At 33.7% G+C, this 18,262-nt stretch overlaps 1 protein-coding gene and 1 long non-coding RNA gene across 5 annotated transcripts; both read right to left on the reverse strand.

The window, feature by feature from the left end:
• Positions 1 to 438: 438 nt before the first annotated feature.
• LOC145820334 (uncharacterized) lies at positions 439 to 9,516 on the reverse strand. 3 transcript variants are annotated; one of them, XR_014361621.1, is made up of 8 exons: positions 9,388 to 9,516; positions 7,184 to 7,247; positions 6,923 to 7,051; positions 3,029 to 3,089; positions 2,810 to 2,886; positions 1,615 to 1,716; positions 1,373 to 1,465; positions 439 to 523 (listed from the first exon to the last, which is right to left on the reverse strand). It is a non-coding gene; the product is annotated as an uncharacterized LOC145820334 (long non-coding RNA). The 3 variants fall into 3 exon arrangements; XR_014361620.1 differs by having other exon boundaries at positions 439 to 1,465; XR_014361622.1 differs by having other exon boundaries at positions 439 to 1,465; positions 3,029 to 3,133.
• Positions 9,517 to 11,291: 1,775 nt separating this feature from the next.
• On the reverse strand, positions 11,292 to 14,582 carry LOC114272618 (hyoscyamine 6-dioxygenase). 2 transcript variants are annotated; one of them, XM_082913589.1, is made up of 6 exons: positions 14,198 to 14,582; positions 12,877 to 13,171; positions 12,453 to 12,703; positions 11,928 to 12,142; positions 11,731 to 11,836; positions 11,292 to 11,433 (listed from the first exon to the last, which is right to left on the reverse strand). In XM_082913589.1, the coding sequence occupies exons 2-4, from the start codon at positions 13,081 to 13,083 to the stop codon at positions 12,139 to 12,141; spliced, it is 462 nt and encodes a 153-aa protein (XP_082769715.1). In that variant the 5' UTR covers positions 13,084 to 13,171; positions 14,198 to 14,582; the 3' UTR covers positions 11,292 to 11,433; positions 11,731 to 11,836; positions 11,928 to 12,138. The 2 variants fall into 2 exon arrangements, with proteins under 2 accessions (XP_082769715.1, XP_082769714.1); XM_082913588.1 differs by having other exon boundaries at positions 12,877 to 13,174.
• Between the last annotated feature and the right edge of the window lie 3,680 nt (positions 14,583 to 18,262).

An 18,262-nucleotide genomic window follows, 5' to 3' on the forward strand; every position in this document is an offset into this window, starting at 1 on the left:
TGCTGTGTGTACATTGTTTAATATGAGAATAAGAAATATTATTCTTTCTAGCTTTCATTCAAAATAATAAAATCCAATTTTCCAACTAGTACCAAGCATGTAGATTTTGAATTTCTGAACAAATTTAATTAAGGCATTTCAAAATGGCCTATTTGACTGATCAATAAATTAATGGAAGGAAAATAACACGGTGCAGCTGTAATAGAGTAAGTAGAACTTCAATTGGCGAACAATAATGCAAGACCCCAAATGTTCTAGCAAACACTCACATGGGTGTTGGTTCCACACCGATGTGAGTGGTAGATTTTTTGGTAAATTTTTTCGTATCCCTAGGCATTTTGCTCATTGATGAAATATGGCAAGAGACGAAAACCACAAAAGAAAGACACGAAAAGGAGCATCATGTAACTACTAGGGAATCCTGGAAAACAAACTCACTTGGTAAGTCAACGAGAGATGGAAATAAGCTCAACAAATGATCCAAGAGACATCAATGCTGGAAGCACACTTAGAAACGATTTTTCTGATTTGCATCAAAAAAGAAAACAGAAAAAAAATATATGTATGAAAGTCAGTAATGCCCTTCACTGCAGATTAAGTCCACAGTATCTCTGAAAGCATTCTTTTAGATTCTCCTTTTTTAAATTAAATATGTGTTTAGTTGTCAAAATTTCTATTAAGCTCAATTAGCTTCAATACGAAATTACTATACCATATTTTGTTCCAACAAGGTTGGGAAGGTGCATAATAACTTTAAACATACAAAATAAGGTGTGGCATCACATAAGCAACGAAATTTATTTCTGAAGTAGCATTGACAAGACAAAAATAAAATAAAACTACAATTATGAATACCAATATATATGAAGGGTCTTGCTAAAAAGTGCCCTAGGACACGAAAAGTAGACCAAAAAATAAATTTAAAAACAGAAGACACTTCTTATTAAATTCAATGCAGTTTTTATTGAAATTAATGCACTTCTTTTAACCGTTTGACCTATTTTCAAGACACTTCCTTATTTCAATCCCAATATTCAGCACTTTTAACATTTGTCATATACAAATATCAAATTATTAGGACACAACAATTGCACGAATTATAACTAAGATCATTTCAATAAAATAAATGATATATATCTTTTAAGAACGGAACCAAAAAGATGACACGAGGAACTTACTTCTCTACATTTCATAAGCTTTAGCATTAATGGGAAAAACTACAAATGCAAGACTAATGTTAGAGGAGGATAAGTTACCAAAATATTTGATATACATGTTTCATAATTCTTCTTTTCTACTTCTAAATCTGAAAATTCAGTCAAATAAAGAAACTAAATCCTATGCAAAGAATCATGCCAATCTCAAATCATACCTAAGGGAGTAATGTAGGGAAATTAGTTAGAAGTTTTCTCTTGTTAAGATTTCGAAAGGCAATGTAGCAGCAACAACATGGTCTAAAAATTCACTGCAATCAAACATTGGAAGAGTGATTTTCAAATATGATTTATCATATGATATGCATAAATAGAGAATAATTGTTAGATGAAATCATAATTTTATTTTTTCCCCACAAATAAACTATTGTGAAAGGACTACAAACTAAACCATCTTTACCGGCTCAAACATGAATGAATGGAGGTCCTCTTACTGGGATCAACATCATGTAGAACCACCTCTCCAAAATAAAGAAAAAATAGACGAATTTCCTGAGTAAAACTGTAGAATAAAAGAACAATGCTTACATTAGCACATATGTAAGCATAATGATGAGGGGAAGAACTAGGAGAGAGGCAAATATCAAGCACCAAAAATACTTCAACATTCCAAATAAATAGTAACTACAAGTTAATAACACCTGCAATAAATTTATGATCATTTTTTTCCATGTTTTGTTTGGTTCTGTTTTGAATGAGAACCGTCGTGGCTCGAGCTTTGACAGCTTCTTAAGCTACACAAGGTCTCTTCTTCTTTTTTTATAACAAAACAACTAACTCATTGCAGCAAGCAAACATATAAATTCTTCTCAAAGAAAGTATTTTCTCCCCCCAACCTAAACGATGCATTGTCCTCAATGTAAAAAACAAAATCACAAAGGTTAGGAGATTACCTTAAATAATGAACCATGTCTATATATATATATATATTTTTTTTGAGCGTCAACAAAAAATTTATTAAAAAAGAAAAGATGAACCATGAACCTGCAAGGGATTATTGCCAAAAACACAAGGGAAAAAAATTACAAACGAAAAACTAACAACTCCGAAATGTAACACTGCTTTTATTATTATGTTTATGGGTCTCGATAAATAGGGCCTTTTAATTCAATGGACTCCTCTCCTCTTCAGGTGGGAAATTCTCCAAAACGGGTTTAAGACGTTGGCCAGTCACTTTAAAAACATCACCATTCCTGGGATTTTCAATCTCAACGGCCCCATGAGAAAAAACAGTTTTAACTATGAAAGGGCCGGTCCATCTAGATCTCAATTTACCAGGAAACAAATGTAGTCTAGTTTTATACAAAAGAACCTTTTTGTGAAGGCTCAACAATTCATTTGAGTACAAACAATATTAACATTAAAAACATATCATATACAATGACATGGGGAGGACAAGTCAATCAACTGGGGGCCCTTTTTTCTTTCAAAACAGCACCCCTTTTCTGCTCCCTTATTTACAAAAATATGAAATCTTGCCTTTAGGCAATAGCAATATTATCTTTTATTCGATGAAAAGCTACAAACACAAGACCGTTGTGAGTAAAAAGGTATATATATTATGTAGAGGGTTAGAAAATTAAGATAAAAATTACCATCTTGTTGCGCTGAATTCGAGCAGCCCAAGCACACTTGACAACATTGCGCTCAGATCTAGTGTTCTTGCTATTATCTAAGTCACCCAATATATATTACATAAAAGGAACAAATAAGGAACAAAAGATGAGTAGTAATTAAAAGGAAAAATAAAAAAATATTTGAAGAGCAAAATCAAAATAAAAAAGGACTGAAGGTACAATGAAATCTTGTCTAACCTTTGAGAGAGGTTTTGTGAATGCTATGAGATGATTTCAAAGCAAACCGAGTCTTATGGCCCTGGTTGAGCAATTTATATTGTTGATGGCTCAAATGTAGTTTTTCTAAAAATTTAAATTAAATACATTATATCACAATTAAATATAAATTGAGAGAATGGATATAATATCCAAAATTCCTAGAATAACTACGTAATTTTAAGCATTCATCACACCTCCCAACCAGCTTTAATTTTAGAACCTAGCAATTAAGGCGACTAAAATAAAATCAAAAAGAAAAATAAAAGCAACTACTCTAAACTACTTCCGCAAGAAATCATGATTGAATTTAGCACATGCAACAAGCCCTTAATCCAATAGATTACCCCTCACGGACGAGTTAAAGTCTCGTGTTTCCAAAGACGTTACCCACAAACATCCAAAAATTTCTTTAGTAAAACGACTTCTTTCATTCTCATGCCAAGGTTAAAGAACCAATCATGAATTTCACAACCTTAACAAGATAATCAATCAAAGTTTAAAAGACTAGCAGCAAGTAAAGATATTGCATGACATTCAAAATTTGGAGTGTGTGAAAAAAGTTCAACCAACACAGACACAACCTTAGCCTTAAAGTGAAATATAACCCAAATCTCTTTCTGAAACATGCTTCGACTCAAATCTCACCAGTTATTGCACTCAACAAATAAATCACTCGGAATATGGTGCAAAATTTGCTCTCAATATATGCGAGTAGAACAATGTAAATCAAAGCTAAAATATCCCGCATACTAATTTTTTTGAAAAACGCTAATATGAAAGAATAAAGAAATAGTCTCATGAATGGAATATCAAATACTGAGAAATAAAATTTCCAGAAATGTTACCCACAAACGTCAAAAATTTTCTTTACTCGAAGGATTTCTTCGTTTTCATGCTAAAGTTCAAGAACAAGTCATGAATTTCACAACCTTAACAAGATAACCAATCAAAGTTCAAGACACTAGCAGCAAGTAAAGCTATCTCATGACATTCAGAATTTGGCATGCGTGAAAAAGTTTAGCCAACACATACACAACCTTAGCCTTAAAGTGAAATATAACCCAAATCTCTTTCTGAAACATGCTTCGACTCAAATCTCACCAGTTATTGCACACAACAAATAAATCACTCAGAATATGGTGCAAAAATTGCTCTCAATATATGCGAGTAGAATAATGTAAATCAAAGGCAAAATATCCCGCATACTAATTTTTTGGAAAAACGCTATAATGAAAGAATAAATAAATAGTCTCATGAATGGAATATCAAATACTGAGAATTAAAATTACCACACCATCACCCCAATCCATCATGTCCACTTGTAAACTATACCACACTCAAGATCAAATAGGACTTTTATTTGGTTGTAATGCTTGGGTTGAGGAATTACGAAAAAATAATAAAAAGCCAAAAGTGAATAAAAAAAAGGACGTCTGAGAGACAATTGGCATAAAAATAAACACAATTAGAGCATTATTCCAAATGCCTTGCTCTTTCTATTACTTTTCTTTTTGTCTTTTTCAACTTCCACCTACTTTTTTTTTTTTCTTTTTGTTTTTTTTTCCCCTTCGTTGAACACAATTTATTTCTTCTTTTTTTCAGCTTTTCTCCTTTTTTTTTTCTTTTTTTTTTTTTCAAACAAATTTGCCATTGTCAAACTCAAATAATCCCAACATATCTACAAAAGTAAAAAGAAAGTATGGGTTGTGGGGTTAAACAAAGAAAGGCTAACATAAAGGCTCAAATTGGTTTCTAATGGTTCATGAAGTAATAATAAAAGAAAGAAAAATAAATAAAAGGCTCAAAGAAACAAAGATGGCCTAAAATCATCTCTCAAGAATTAGTATGGTCCTTCAACTTTCATGATCTCAAGGGAATAAAAGTGTCATAACAAATTGATTTATTCTCAGCATTCAACCAAAATGAAGAAATAATGAGACTAAACAACAAATTAATGTCCTTCCAAAGAAAATTAAGAGTAGATGTATAGTAACCCTCCAATAAGTGATTGGCACAAAACTCACAGGGTTAAAAGTCTCCACTATCATTCTTCAAGATTTTCAAGTCATATCCACTTATCAACTAAAAATCATATTCATGTGGCTAAAGTGCAGTGCAATTATTTCCAAATACGAACGCATGAAATACTTTAACAAAGTAGCTAGCATATCAAACTTCAACACAATTTCTCAAGTTAAAGCAATAAAATACTACAAGTATGCCGAATCACTCAATGCATAGAACAATACATTACCATGCTATCCACCCAAAAAAATACATTACCATGCACACCTTTTTTTCTTTTTTTAAACAAAACAACTAACTCATTGTAGCAAGCAAACATATAAATTCTTCCCAAAATAAGAATTTTCTCCCCCCAACCTAAACGATGCATCATCCTCGAGGGAGTAAAAAGTGTGACAACAAATTGATTTGTTCTCAGCATTCAACCAAAAATGAAAAAATAATGAGACTAAACAACAAATTAATGCGCTTCCAAAGAAAAATTAAGAGTAGATGTATAATGACCCTCCAATAAATGATTGGCACAAAACTCACAGGGTTAAAAGTCTCCACTATCATTCCACAAGATTTTCAAGTCATACCCACTTATCAACTAAAAATCATATTCATGTGGCTGAAGTGCAGTGCAATGATTTCCAAATATGAACACACGGAATACTTTAACAAAGTAGCTAGCATATCAAACTTCAAAACAATTCTCGAGTTAAAGCAATTAAATACCACAAGTATGCCCAATCAGTCAATGTATAGAACAAAAGAAAACCATGAGCACTAAATTTTTATTTTTTTTTAACAAAATAACTAACTCATAGCTGCAAGCAAATATATAAATTCTTCTCAAAATAAGTATTTTCTCCCCCCAAACTAAACAATGCATTGTCCTGAATGTAAAAAATAAAATCAAAAAGTTAAGGAGATTACCTTAAATGATTAACCATATCTATATGTGCCATTGCCTGCAAGGGGTTAGCGCCAAAAAACACAAAGGAAAAAAAATACAAACGAAAAACTAACAACTCCTAAAAGTAACATTATTTTGAATAACATGCACAAACCGGATCATTGGAAATTTTGATCAATTATTTTGAACAACTTTTTGAATGGAGTAAAGGAAGTTGGACTCGTCGATCTCTAATTATCTAAAAACTATGAAAAGGGTGTTTTTGGTTTCTATAACGCGCCACAACAAATGAAACACAAAATTCCAACAAAATCTCCACAAAAGAAGAGATAAAATTGCATAAGATAATACATGTATTAGCAGTTCACTCTTTGCATGTTTTTTTCCACATGAAACTATTAACAAAGTTTTTTTTTCCCACTTTTCCTTCCATTTCTTTTTCCCTTCTCATACAAGATCCACCGGACGCTTATCATGAAATATAGCCCAAATTATTGGAAAGGAATTTCCAAACCTCACACATATGTTGGAACACTATAGCAATCGCAATCAAATACTTCACAGGATCAATATAAATAAATTATATATTACATATATATATAACACCACGTATATCAGTATAACCAATTGCCCTATTTTTGTTTCATCATAGAGTAGTTTCAATACATTATGTAAACAAAAACCTATGAACTACTCAATTCTCAATTCAACAGCACACCCAACTTTCAAACAACACAATTCAAATAATTTTGGTTGAAACTCATATTAAATTGTATGAATCGAATCGTGCATCATACAATTCTAACACCATACTAGTTGGAACCTGTAAAAGCCGTGTCAATAGAATTATTTTGATCAGTTATTCATGAAATACAATATCCATTTCCAAGGAATTCTAGCAATGTAAGTGAATTTATTCTTCAGTGATAACTGAGACTAGAAATTACATGGTTGTCGACTCTGGTAGCTGGTGCCGGAGGCAAGACGAGATCTGCTTCCAGATCAAGTTGAAGATATGCAGGCACCCCCATCACCTTCTATCTCCATGCCCATGTTAGCTTCCCAAGAATCACGCTCTACATCACAACATCAAAAAGGATAAATGAAAAAAATAAAAACTAAAAAAAACTAGGGCCCAATTTAGTCTCCATTTCCAAGCAATGGCAGCAACATAAGTGAAGGAATTCTTGAGTGATAACTGAGATTACCTGGTTGTTGACTCACTGCTCAGTTGAGGAATTCTTTAGTCTTCATCACTTGTGTTACTACTCGCTGCTCAGTTGCCATTGAATAAAAAAAGGTCTACATTAATCACCCAAAAAACACATGGATTTATTATATATAACCCAACATACATTAATTATGTAGCAACTACCACCAATAAACTACTAAGTGAATTTTTAGACCATGTTGTTGTAGAAGCTACACTGAAATTTCGAAATCTTAACAAGAGAAAACTGCTAACAAATTTCCCTACATTACTCCCTCAGGTATGATTTGAGATTGGCATGATTCTTTGCTTAGGATTTAGTTTCTTTATTTGACTGAATTTTGAGATTTAGAAGTAGAAAAGAAGAAATATGAAACATGGATATCAAATTTTTTGGTAACTTGTCCTCCTGTAACATCAGTCTTGCATTTGTAGTTTTCTCCATTATTGCTAAAACTCCTGAAACGTAGAGAAGCAAGTTCCTCATGTCATCTTTTTGTTTTGTTCTTAATAGATATATGTAATTTATTTTATTGGAATGGTCTTAGTTATAATTCGTGTAATTGTTGTGTCCTCAAGATATTTGTATATGACAAATGTTAAAAGTGCTGGATATTGGGATTGAAATAAAGAAGTGTCTTGAAAATAGGTCAAACAGTTAAAAGAAGTGCATTAATTTCAATAAAAACTGCATTGAATTTAATAAAAAGTGTCTTGTGTTTTCAAATTTATTTTTTGGTCTACTTTTCGTGTCCTCGAGGCACTTGTTAACAAGACCCTTCATATATTGGTATTCAAAATTGTAGTTTTATTTTATTTTCGTCCTGTCAATGCTACTTCAGAAATAAATTTTGTTCCTTATGTGATGCCACATCTTATTTTGTATGTTTAAAGTTATTATGCACCTTCCCGACCTTGTTGGAACAAAATATGGTATAGTAATTTCGTACTGAAACTAATTGAGCTTAATGGAGATTTTGACAACTGAACACATGTTTAATTTCAAAAAGGAGAATCTAAAAGAATCCTTAAGAGCCTGGTGTCAAGAGAAAATTGAGAAACTAATTAGCATGAGTAGTATTTTATTTTTGAGTTACGACTTATGTCTACAAATTGGCTTTCCTACTTAACAAAAAAAATAAAAATAGAATCATCTTTACCGACTCAAACATGAATGAATGAAGGTCCTCATACTAGGATCAACATCATGTAGAACCACCTCTCCAAAATAAAGAAAAAATAGACGAATTTCCTGAGTAAAACTATAGAATAGAAGAACAATGGTTACATCATCACATATGTAAGCATAATGATGAGGGGAAGAACTAGGAGAGAGGCAAATATCAAACACCAAAAATACTTCAACATTCCAAATAAATAGTAACTACAAGTTAATAACACCTGTAATCAATTCATGGTCATTTTTTTCCAAGTTTTATTTGTTTCTTGTTTGGTTGAAGGGCTATTTTTTATAAAATTAAACTTCTAAATAACTGAAAATCTCGGTGGTTGCCTCGCCCTCAATCTCCATCATCTCCAAATTACATGGACTACACTAACAGGAATTGCAATGTATGTAAAACTCTGAACATGAAGTAAAAGCAAAATTAAATAGATGAGACAAAAACAATACACATTTTTTAACAATGGAAAAGTGGGGACATGCATATAGGAGTCGCCCAAAAAAAAAAAAAGCAACAACATTATTTAATGGGAACTGCATTTTTATAACTAAAATCTATGACGGTAGTGATGGAAAATTATTTGTACATCCACAAGCAAAGATGTAGGCAAGTTGCACCCTACCATGACACAATATACATTGAATGCTTTGATTTTCAAGCTTTTCCAATAGAAGCCTCAGAGTAATACCAAAACAAAACTTGTCACAATTCTACTAAAGTAACTTTTTTACCTCATAAGAGAAAATTTGGTCTATAAATAGAGTAGAAGTTTTCACTGTAAGTAGGGGAACCAATGCACATATTAAAGCTAAAACAGAACATGAATTTCAAAATTACTATACAGAGTGAAAATATTGTGACATGCATCAAGAATAGAGTCAAAGTGAATATTGACATCATGCAATGCTATAGCAAAATACACATCAAGAGAGAGAGAGGAGAGATAGTGACAGTGGTGATTAAGAGTTTGATGAGGGTGTGTGGTCATAAAGCAATCAATGGATAGAGAAATCAATACCAGTAAAAGAAGACCACTAGAGGTTTGAGATTGAGAAATCGAAGCCATTAAGCATTGAAAAATCTTGTTAAGTTGCAGATAAACCCTAGCTCTGAAATCTTCAACACACTTCATGAAGCTTGTTCACCTGATCATATTGAAATTACATAAACAAAAATAATCACAAGAATAATCAAGCAATTTTATACAGATTTCAATTAATCTCAAGCAATTTAAAGCAAAATTTAAGCAATTCTCCATCATCAGAAAGACGATTTCAGAAAAATAAATAACTAGATTTCAAGATGCGTGATGGATTTCAGACGATCTCACACTTCTTCTTCTTCGTCTACTTCGTCTTAGGGTTTGAGTGTGGTTTAGGGGGTTTCTGCTGCTTCGTCGAAGGGTTTTTTTGTGCTTCGTCTTCATGTTCTCCATCAGAAAGACGATTTGAATGGGTCAGTTTCAAAGGTTTTGGGTTTCTCAAATGGATAGAAGCTAGAGAGATCGAAAGGGTTTAGGTTTATGGAGAGAGAGCAGCGATGGAAGATAATAGAGAGAGAGAGGCGTCAATAAACAAAGGAGTGAAAAGAGAGGAGACCGTTATAAAACCCTAATTTTGAAGCGGTGGAAGATTAGCGAGAAAGAGGGGTCTAGAAACAAAGGAGGGAAAAGAGAGTGAAAGTTGTGAAACCCTAATTTTTAACACGTTACCTTGGGGGTAAGTGGAAGCAAGCTTCAACCAACCAAGCTACTTTAAAATGTTGATATGGAACTGAAATTAATAATTTATATATATATATACTAGTGTATGCACGTGCCTAAAGGCATGGTATAAATATTGTTGAGATCAAAACGTAGTTATAATTTATACGTATCATGCTAAAATTTGTAAAATCTATAACTTCTTTTGATAAAAATACTAAAAAAATATAAAGAAATATTCATCTTATGGATTAAAATATAATTTATCTAATTTGTTGCGCAAAAAAAATTTTTGAGGTCAAAATATAAATAGATGGTCTGTTTGGTTTGGATTTTCAAATAATTTTATAATTAGAGTTTGGTTGTATATTTTGAAAATAATTTTTACAAATTTGAAATTCAAAACTTATTTGGTTCACAGCTTTCAAAAATAATTTTTAAAATTTTCAATCTGTATTTTGTTACTTTTAGTAAACTTTTTAAATATTTTAATCAACATTTTTTACTTTTTCAGATCCATTCAATCTAAATACACTTAAAAATTATAAAATTTAGAGTAATGTTATAAAATTTACACTGAAAAATTTTTAAAATAAATTTTACAATTTAAAATAAAATTTTATAATTTTGCATGATTTATGTATTTTAAGTATTTGAACTCAAATTATAGTAAATAATGCATTTTAATTATTTTTTTATATTTTGTATAAAATAAATACTAACAAAAACAAAAACATAATTTGTTCCCAAGAGAGTGAGGCAACGGTGGCGGTGGCCGCGACGGACAACAAAACACACTTTGTGTCCAAGAGCCACAACAGCCCAAAAAAACAAAAAACAAAAAAAACTCTTCACCCTCACCCACCCATCCATCCTTTCTCGCTCATCTCACTCTTTCAAATTTCAAATTTTAAAACACACTCACTCTCTCTCTCTCCCCTCAAAACACACTTTGCTACCCCAAGAAGAAGAGGCCAAATCTATAAAGGCCAAAAAAATAATCCTGCCATATTAAGTGTTTGAGACGTGAGAGAGAGCAAAGAGTATTTGGGCGGGAATCAAGTGTTTGGTACATTTGAAAGGATTGATCTTAACCATTGATATACACTTAGAATTAATTTAGACCATTAAAAATCATTTTGGACATTTTTAAAAATCATCCTGCCATATTATATAGATTTACCTTTGCCATTGTCACTATGTCAGGCACAATGCCTTGGTCTCAAATCCCCAAAAATGGCTCCCAGTGTGAGCAAACCCAGATTGAACCTCATCGGCAATACGAAGCCCTCCTGCTTTCTTAATACTGCTGTATACGGCAAGGAAGTAACCTGGGGCCACTTCAATAATTCCACCCACTCCCTGCCATTTTAGAGAGTAGTTCAAATTAGACAGTAACTCGGAAGAGGTTGTATTAATAGGAAAATGATATTCTCACACAATTTTCGTACAGAATTTAAGACAAAAATAATGTGGCAATGACACTCTCGCAATTGTGAACCATAGTGATGGGCATTTGACTATCAATGGAAGGATATAAATGCGACACATCATTTTGCATAAATTTTTTTGTGTTAAATCCTGTATGTACATCATTACCCTAATCAATATAGCCACAAAAAGAAACAATAAAAACAAATTTACATAGACGATGCTTACCTGTATGGCTTCAGAAATAAAACCAGCTACATGCCCTGAAGTTCTAAAGGTAATGAGATCTTCAACATCTCTTGCATACTTCTCCCTGTCTGAACCAAAGACTCCACTGTATGGATTTGGGTTAAGGGCATGGTGAACTCTGCTCTGTTGACAATAATATGTAGGCTACCTAGGTTAAGCACAAAGTGAAGATATACCTCTAGCTGGCTGCCTATGTTGATAACAAATGCACCGGGGACATGTTTAACACCAACCCATTGCCCATCCTTGAGGATATGAAGCCCATACTCGTCCTGTTGAAGTAAGGTTAAGAGGTTGGTGTCGTAGTGTCCACATACTCCCAAGACCACACTTGGGTTTGGACATGGCGGATAATGATTAACTATCATTCCCTGGAATTTGCTCAGGTCACCTGCAAAATACCCCACTTCAATTCCCAATCCTTCACAAATAAGATTCAAAATCCTCAAGCCTAACTTCCTCACTTCCACTAAATATGTCCCAACAACCTCTCCGAAAATAAAATTAACAATAATTTATCAGTCAGTTATATAACTCAACTCAACTCAAAGAGCCCAAATCCCAATTAGTAATCCCCAAGAGAAAAAAAAAACAAAAAAAAAAAAGATAATTCAAAATTTTTTTTTTGCTGCCACATAGAAGTATTATGCAACAACAAGACCAGACAGATTTAACCGGCGTAGTGGGGTTGCAGGGTTTACCGGTATCTATCTGGCTTTTCTAGCCAAGTTTCAATGTGATCCTCTAAAGGGTGGCAATCTTGTCTTACTGAATCCTTCCAGTAGTTGTGATTAATAACAGAGTGAGGAAAACTGCCTGTGTAGAGTCTGAAGCTCTTACTCGTGTCCTCGGAATAGTAAGTGGCCTTGTCTTCTTCAGGCATGTCAAAGAACTCCTTGAACAGACTCATTGTGTCGTCCATTAGTTCTTTTAATAGTCCATGGTTGATCACCTGTTTTATGAATTATTGTAGTAGTCAATGGCATCATTTGGTTGGTGTTAAAAAAGTAAATACATTTTCAAGAGCTAAATACTTGTAAATTGTTTCAAAATGTTGTCTTAAGAGCTTTCCAATAAAATATGTATGTGTTTGTGTATTTAAGTAAGCAAGGATTTACAACGAACCTGAAACATTCCAAAATACTGGCTACCTTTCATAATTTGCTTAATTGAATCAGCTCTGTCATGACCGTCTACTTGTTGTAGATCAACCACTGGAATGCCTCTGCACAAAGGCACTGCAAGGTCTCCAGGTCTTTCTTCAGATGAGCAAACAAAGTTTTCTGGCAAGGTGTGAACATTCTTGGACCAGCTTGAAACAAGAGCTGACATTCTCTTCAAGTGAAATCATCTTCACACATGTGAATACATGAGAAGAGGCTGATAAACTTGGGTTTTTATAATGGATTTCCAGCTTTGTCTACTGCAATAATGGAACGAAATTATAATTCAAACAAAGATCACTTTCCCCATTGAATACGTTAGTGTTATGTTTGGATGGATTTTGGATTTATCAAGGAGGGGGAAGTGAAATACATTAATTGCATGCAAAGCATTTTGACAAAGATGGATTCTTAAAAAACTGTATCTCAATCAACTCTTCAACTCTAGCATTATTTAATTGTCTGAAAGGAAATGCCTTTCCAAATGTTTAGTCTATGATCATGTTTTGCAACTTGAATTGAACACAACTTAGAGATATAAAACCAGTAATACGAGTGGCCTAATAGCTCGCCTAACCAGTTTCTTATTAGGATTTAACATAACTATTTTACACTTAACTACCCAAAAAAAAATATATGGAAAATCTAAAATCATTTGGATAGTGAAATTTTTTTTCTTATTTTCATGGAATTCAAGTTTGCCATGTGTATGGTGTAAGGCTTTTCTTCTTTTTTTTTTCTTTTTTTTTGTGTGTTAAACTTGCATTTAAATGATTTTTACTATCTCACTGATAAAGCAATTGTCTCAAGAATAATGGAGATGATCGTCGTCATCATGATGTTTACAAGATTTTTGTTAAAGAAATATAAATTTAAGGATGTTCTTAGTGGTACCAAAAAAATATTAAATAAAATGATGATGATCATGATGACAATAAAAATGAACAAGGTTCTATATCCGTGGCAACAAGTATAAGAAAATCCTCAATTTAACCTGTAAGTCTGTATTGGCCACCGAATTCTAATAAAAACATGAAATCAAACCCCAAATTACATATGTATTAATGAAATGAAGAAAAAGAACAGAGATAGAAGGGGGAAAAAATAACAAATAAACAACTCTATGTATTCATGAAATAAAGGAGAAGAACAGGGAGAGAAGGGAAAAAAATATCAAACCCACATCACATCTTGAAGACGACAGTGGCGTTTGAACAGTAGCAAGCCAAATCAGGCAAAAACAAAAACAGAGAGAAGGGGGGAAAAGACTCAATCGATCTTACCTTGCGAGAGCACCGTCGGTAGCGAAGGGAGCCGAATTGAGCAGCGTAGCGAAGAGCCTGCAGAAGATTGTCTGTTCGGCACCGAAACAACGGGACCATCGAGCGGTGAACACGGACAGGGTGCAGAATCGGAAACCCTACAGAGAGAGTGAGGGCTTGATGAGAGAGAGTAGGAGTGCAAAGATATCGTCTCAATCGGGAGGAGATTTTAGGGTTTTGGAAGGCGAATTTGTGGGGGTTTGGATCGGAGCGAGGGGATGGAGAAGGGAATGTTGGCGGAGAGTCGACGCCATGAGAGAGACGTTAGAGAGAGAAAACGGTGAAGGACTGTTATGAATGTAGGGATATGGATGAATTTCAGAGAGGCCAAGCTCAGCATTGAATCCCAGCCGAGTATATATATATATCTTTGTATATTGGTTAATATTTAGCCTTTTTTAAAATAAAAAAAAAATCATAAATTTTAGGGATTTTTATTGATAAGTCCTGTTTTAACCCAAGAAGTCCATGAAGAAATTTTTTAACCCATTTAGTCCCATGTATGTATAATTTTATTCCATAAAGTCTATTTTCTTGATTTACACTATTTTTTTGGACACTTATGCCCTTATATTTAATTTTGATATCCTTATAAATATTTTTTTAACGATTAGCAATTTAATGATATGAACATTCTTATTTTAAAATTCACATTTGTAGGAATGTAAATTGGCCCGTGGGCGGCCCGAAACCTGCCCGCGAGCCAGGGCAGGTCCGGCCCGTTGACAATGTGAATATTCACATTGACATGTTAAAATTCACATTAATAGGAGTGTAAAATTGGCCCTCGTCCCGTAGCGGCGCGAAACTCGCCCGCGGCCCATGGGCGGCCCGGGGCGGGCCCGGTCCGGCCCGTTGATAATGTGAATATTCACATTGACATGTTAACATTCACATTGATAAGAGTATAAAATTGGACCGCGGCCCATGGGCGGCCAAAAGCCCGTCCGCAGCCCGGGGCGGGCCCGGCCCGTTGACAATGTGAATATTCACATTGGCATGTTAACATTCACATTGATAGGAGTGTAAAATTAGCCCGCGCCTCGTAATTGCCCGAAACCCGCCCAAGGCCCGTAGGCGGGCCCGGCCCGGCCTGTTGACAACGTGAATGTTCACATTGACATGTTAACATTCACATTGATAAGAGTATAAAACTAGACAGCAGCCCAGGGTGGGCCTGACTCGGCTCGGCCCAGCCCGTTGACAATGTAAATATTCACATTGACGTGTTAGCATTCACATTAATAGGAGTGTAAAATTGGCCCCCGTTCCGTGGCGGCGCGAAACCCGCCCCCGGCCCATGGGCGGCCCGGGGTGGGCCCGGTCCGGCCCGTTGACAATGTGAATATTTACATTGACATGTTAACATTCACATGTTAACATTCACATTGATAAGAGTATAAAATTGGCCCGCGGCCCATGGACGGCCAAAAGTACGCCCGCTGCCCGGGGCGGGCCCGGCCCGGCCCGTTGACAATGTGAATATTCACATTGACATGTTAACATTCACATTGATAAGAGTGTAAAATTGGCCTGCAGCCCGTGGGCGGCCCGAAACCCGGCCGCAGCCCGAGGCGGGCATGGCCCGACCCGTGACAATGTGAATATTCACATTGACATGTTAACATGCACATTGATAGGAGTGTAAATTTCAACTTTAATTTTTTAATTTAAATTATTTGTCTATTTATGTCAAATAAAATTGATGAAGGATTAACATTTAAGTCATTATATTCAATATATTTCAAACCAATTCCAAATTATCTCTATTTCCAAAACTATTTCAAATCAACTTTAGCTCTATTACCAAAGCTGCATTAACTAAACCAATATCTAAGTTGAAGTATGCAGTACCTCATATTTTCAAATTAATCGATTTTTTTTTTTTAAATTTTTATGAAACTTTTTAAAGAAGTTATTTGTTACTAATTCATATAAAAATTTAAAATACAATGAATTTGTATATCGAATTAATAAAAAAATGTTTATGAAAATTGTGAAAAAAAAAGTGTTAAATTTAAATTTGGATGATCAATGTGGAATGAGTAACTAATTTTTAAAATTTTGGTTGGTTTAAAATTATTCAAAAATAATTTTTAAATTTTTAATTCATACATTTTTTTTTATATTTATAATGAATTTTTTCATATATGGCCACTTGTTTTTCAGATACATATACTTAAAAAGTTAAAAAAAAAGACTGGAGAAATCTTTAAAAAATTTAATAAATACAAAAAATATATATTAATTTTTTTTTTTGTATATTTGTTAATATTTAGCGATTTTTTTTTTTTAATAAAAAAAGATCATAAATTTTATACGTTTTAAGTGTATTTAAATTAAGTGAATCTAAAAAGAGCTCTGCTACGTAGCTCAAATTTGAGCTTGACCCGAATGGCTCGAATTTCATCTTACCGGTCGTCCGTGTAACGCCTTGTATTTTATTAGTTGGATAACATTACCAATATTCATTAATTTAGTCAATTTACAAATGACAATTCATCTTTTGATGAATAAATAAATATACATGTTCCCTCTCGCTACACAACAATGTCATTTATATACAAATAAAAGAAATGCCCTGAGGCTTACATCCATATTACATACAATGAAAAAAATACTGATCTCTGAACCACGAGTATATCTTACAGCCTCAAAATAAAATCATAAGATTGTACCATGTCCTAATATTTGAAATCTTCAATTACCTGTAAAGTTCATTAACGTGTGATGAGCACTAATGCCTAGTAGGAATCTCATAGTTCTAAAACAATAACTAACACATAGATAGAAATGATCATGCATGCAGGGTGATACTATATAGTAAGGTGACGTTTTGTATGCCCAAAATATCATAAGTAGAGTATCATTTTCTCAAAATTCATTTGAACATTCAAAAGAACTTTGTAAACATTTATCACCGAACATTCAAAGACAACCGTCGTACACTCTATCCCCACTTATCTATCTGTTACATCATATCACATTTATCATCACCAGTAATTCAACTCGAATCAAGAATATAAACCCCTTTCAATTCAATTTCTCAAATATTTACAATTGATTTCAAATCCCTCTTTGAAACAAACATTTGTTTTCAATCTATTAAGTAAATCCTCAACCTAATTAAAAACCCACTTAGACCAAAATTTCGAATCTAGGATTTTTAAGAAGACTCATCATTTATAAGATTAGAGGATTCACCCCTCATAAGATCATTCTTTACAAATTCACACAAGATTCTTCATTTTTACTTAAACTTCCAACCCAATTATACCACAGTTACCATAAATCCATAGTCCTTAACTCAAATTGATATTACTATTATTCACAAAATAAAACTCATAATCTTCAGGTCACAAAACAACCCGGTGAGTTCATCATCATCAACCCCTTACCCAATTACCATTTCTTTCAAGTAATTTCTATATGCATTTCTCCTTTGTACAAAATCACACAACACATTGAAATTTCATAAGTTCGTTACGAGTCATACACATTATCTCTGACTCAGCACATTTCTCAACACATTCCATCTTTTGCTAGCTTGATATGGCGAAATAGCGGGCACCCAACTCACAACACCTTCCACGTTTTGCCGACTTGATACGGCGGGATAGTGAGCACCGGAAAATATTGTATACAATCCCCACATTTACTGACTATTACACGACAAGATGCTGGCACCCAAAAACATTTAATACAATCCCCACATTTACCGACTGTTATATGGCAAGACGTGGGCACCTAAAATGCATTTAATACAATCCCTACATTTACCGACTATTATACGACAGAATGTGGGCACCCAGAAACATTTAATACAATCCGCACATTTACCGACTATTATACGGCAGGACGTGGGCACCAAAATCATCCATTTTTTCACTTTTGTCGACTATTATATGGTAGGACTAATGGACACCCAAAAATATTTTTCCACATTCATCCGACGATAAGCGCAGACAGGGAAATTGGACACCTTGACTCCCCCCACGGATACCAATTACAACCCAACCCAACCCA

The sequence above is a fragment of the Camellia sinensis genome, chromosome 2 (assembly GCF_055761805.1).
Source record: "Camellia sinensis isolate YWXY chromosome 2, ASM5576180v1, whole genome shotgun sequence".
Taxonomy (NCBI): Eukaryota; Viridiplantae; Streptophyta; class Magnoliopsida; order Ericales; family Theaceae; genus Camellia; species Camellia sinensis.

Bases quoted from the DNA above. Each gene is read 5' to 3' on its own strand.
- LOC114272618 (XM_082913589.1), bottom strand. From the start codon at position 13,083: ATGTCAGCTCTTGTTTCAAGCTGGTCCAAGAATGTTCACACCTTGCCA. The intron at 12,704-12,876 runs GTTCGTTGTAAA...TTCATAAAACAG, and splicing joins AGTATTTTGGAATGTTTCAG to GTGATCAACCATGGACTATT.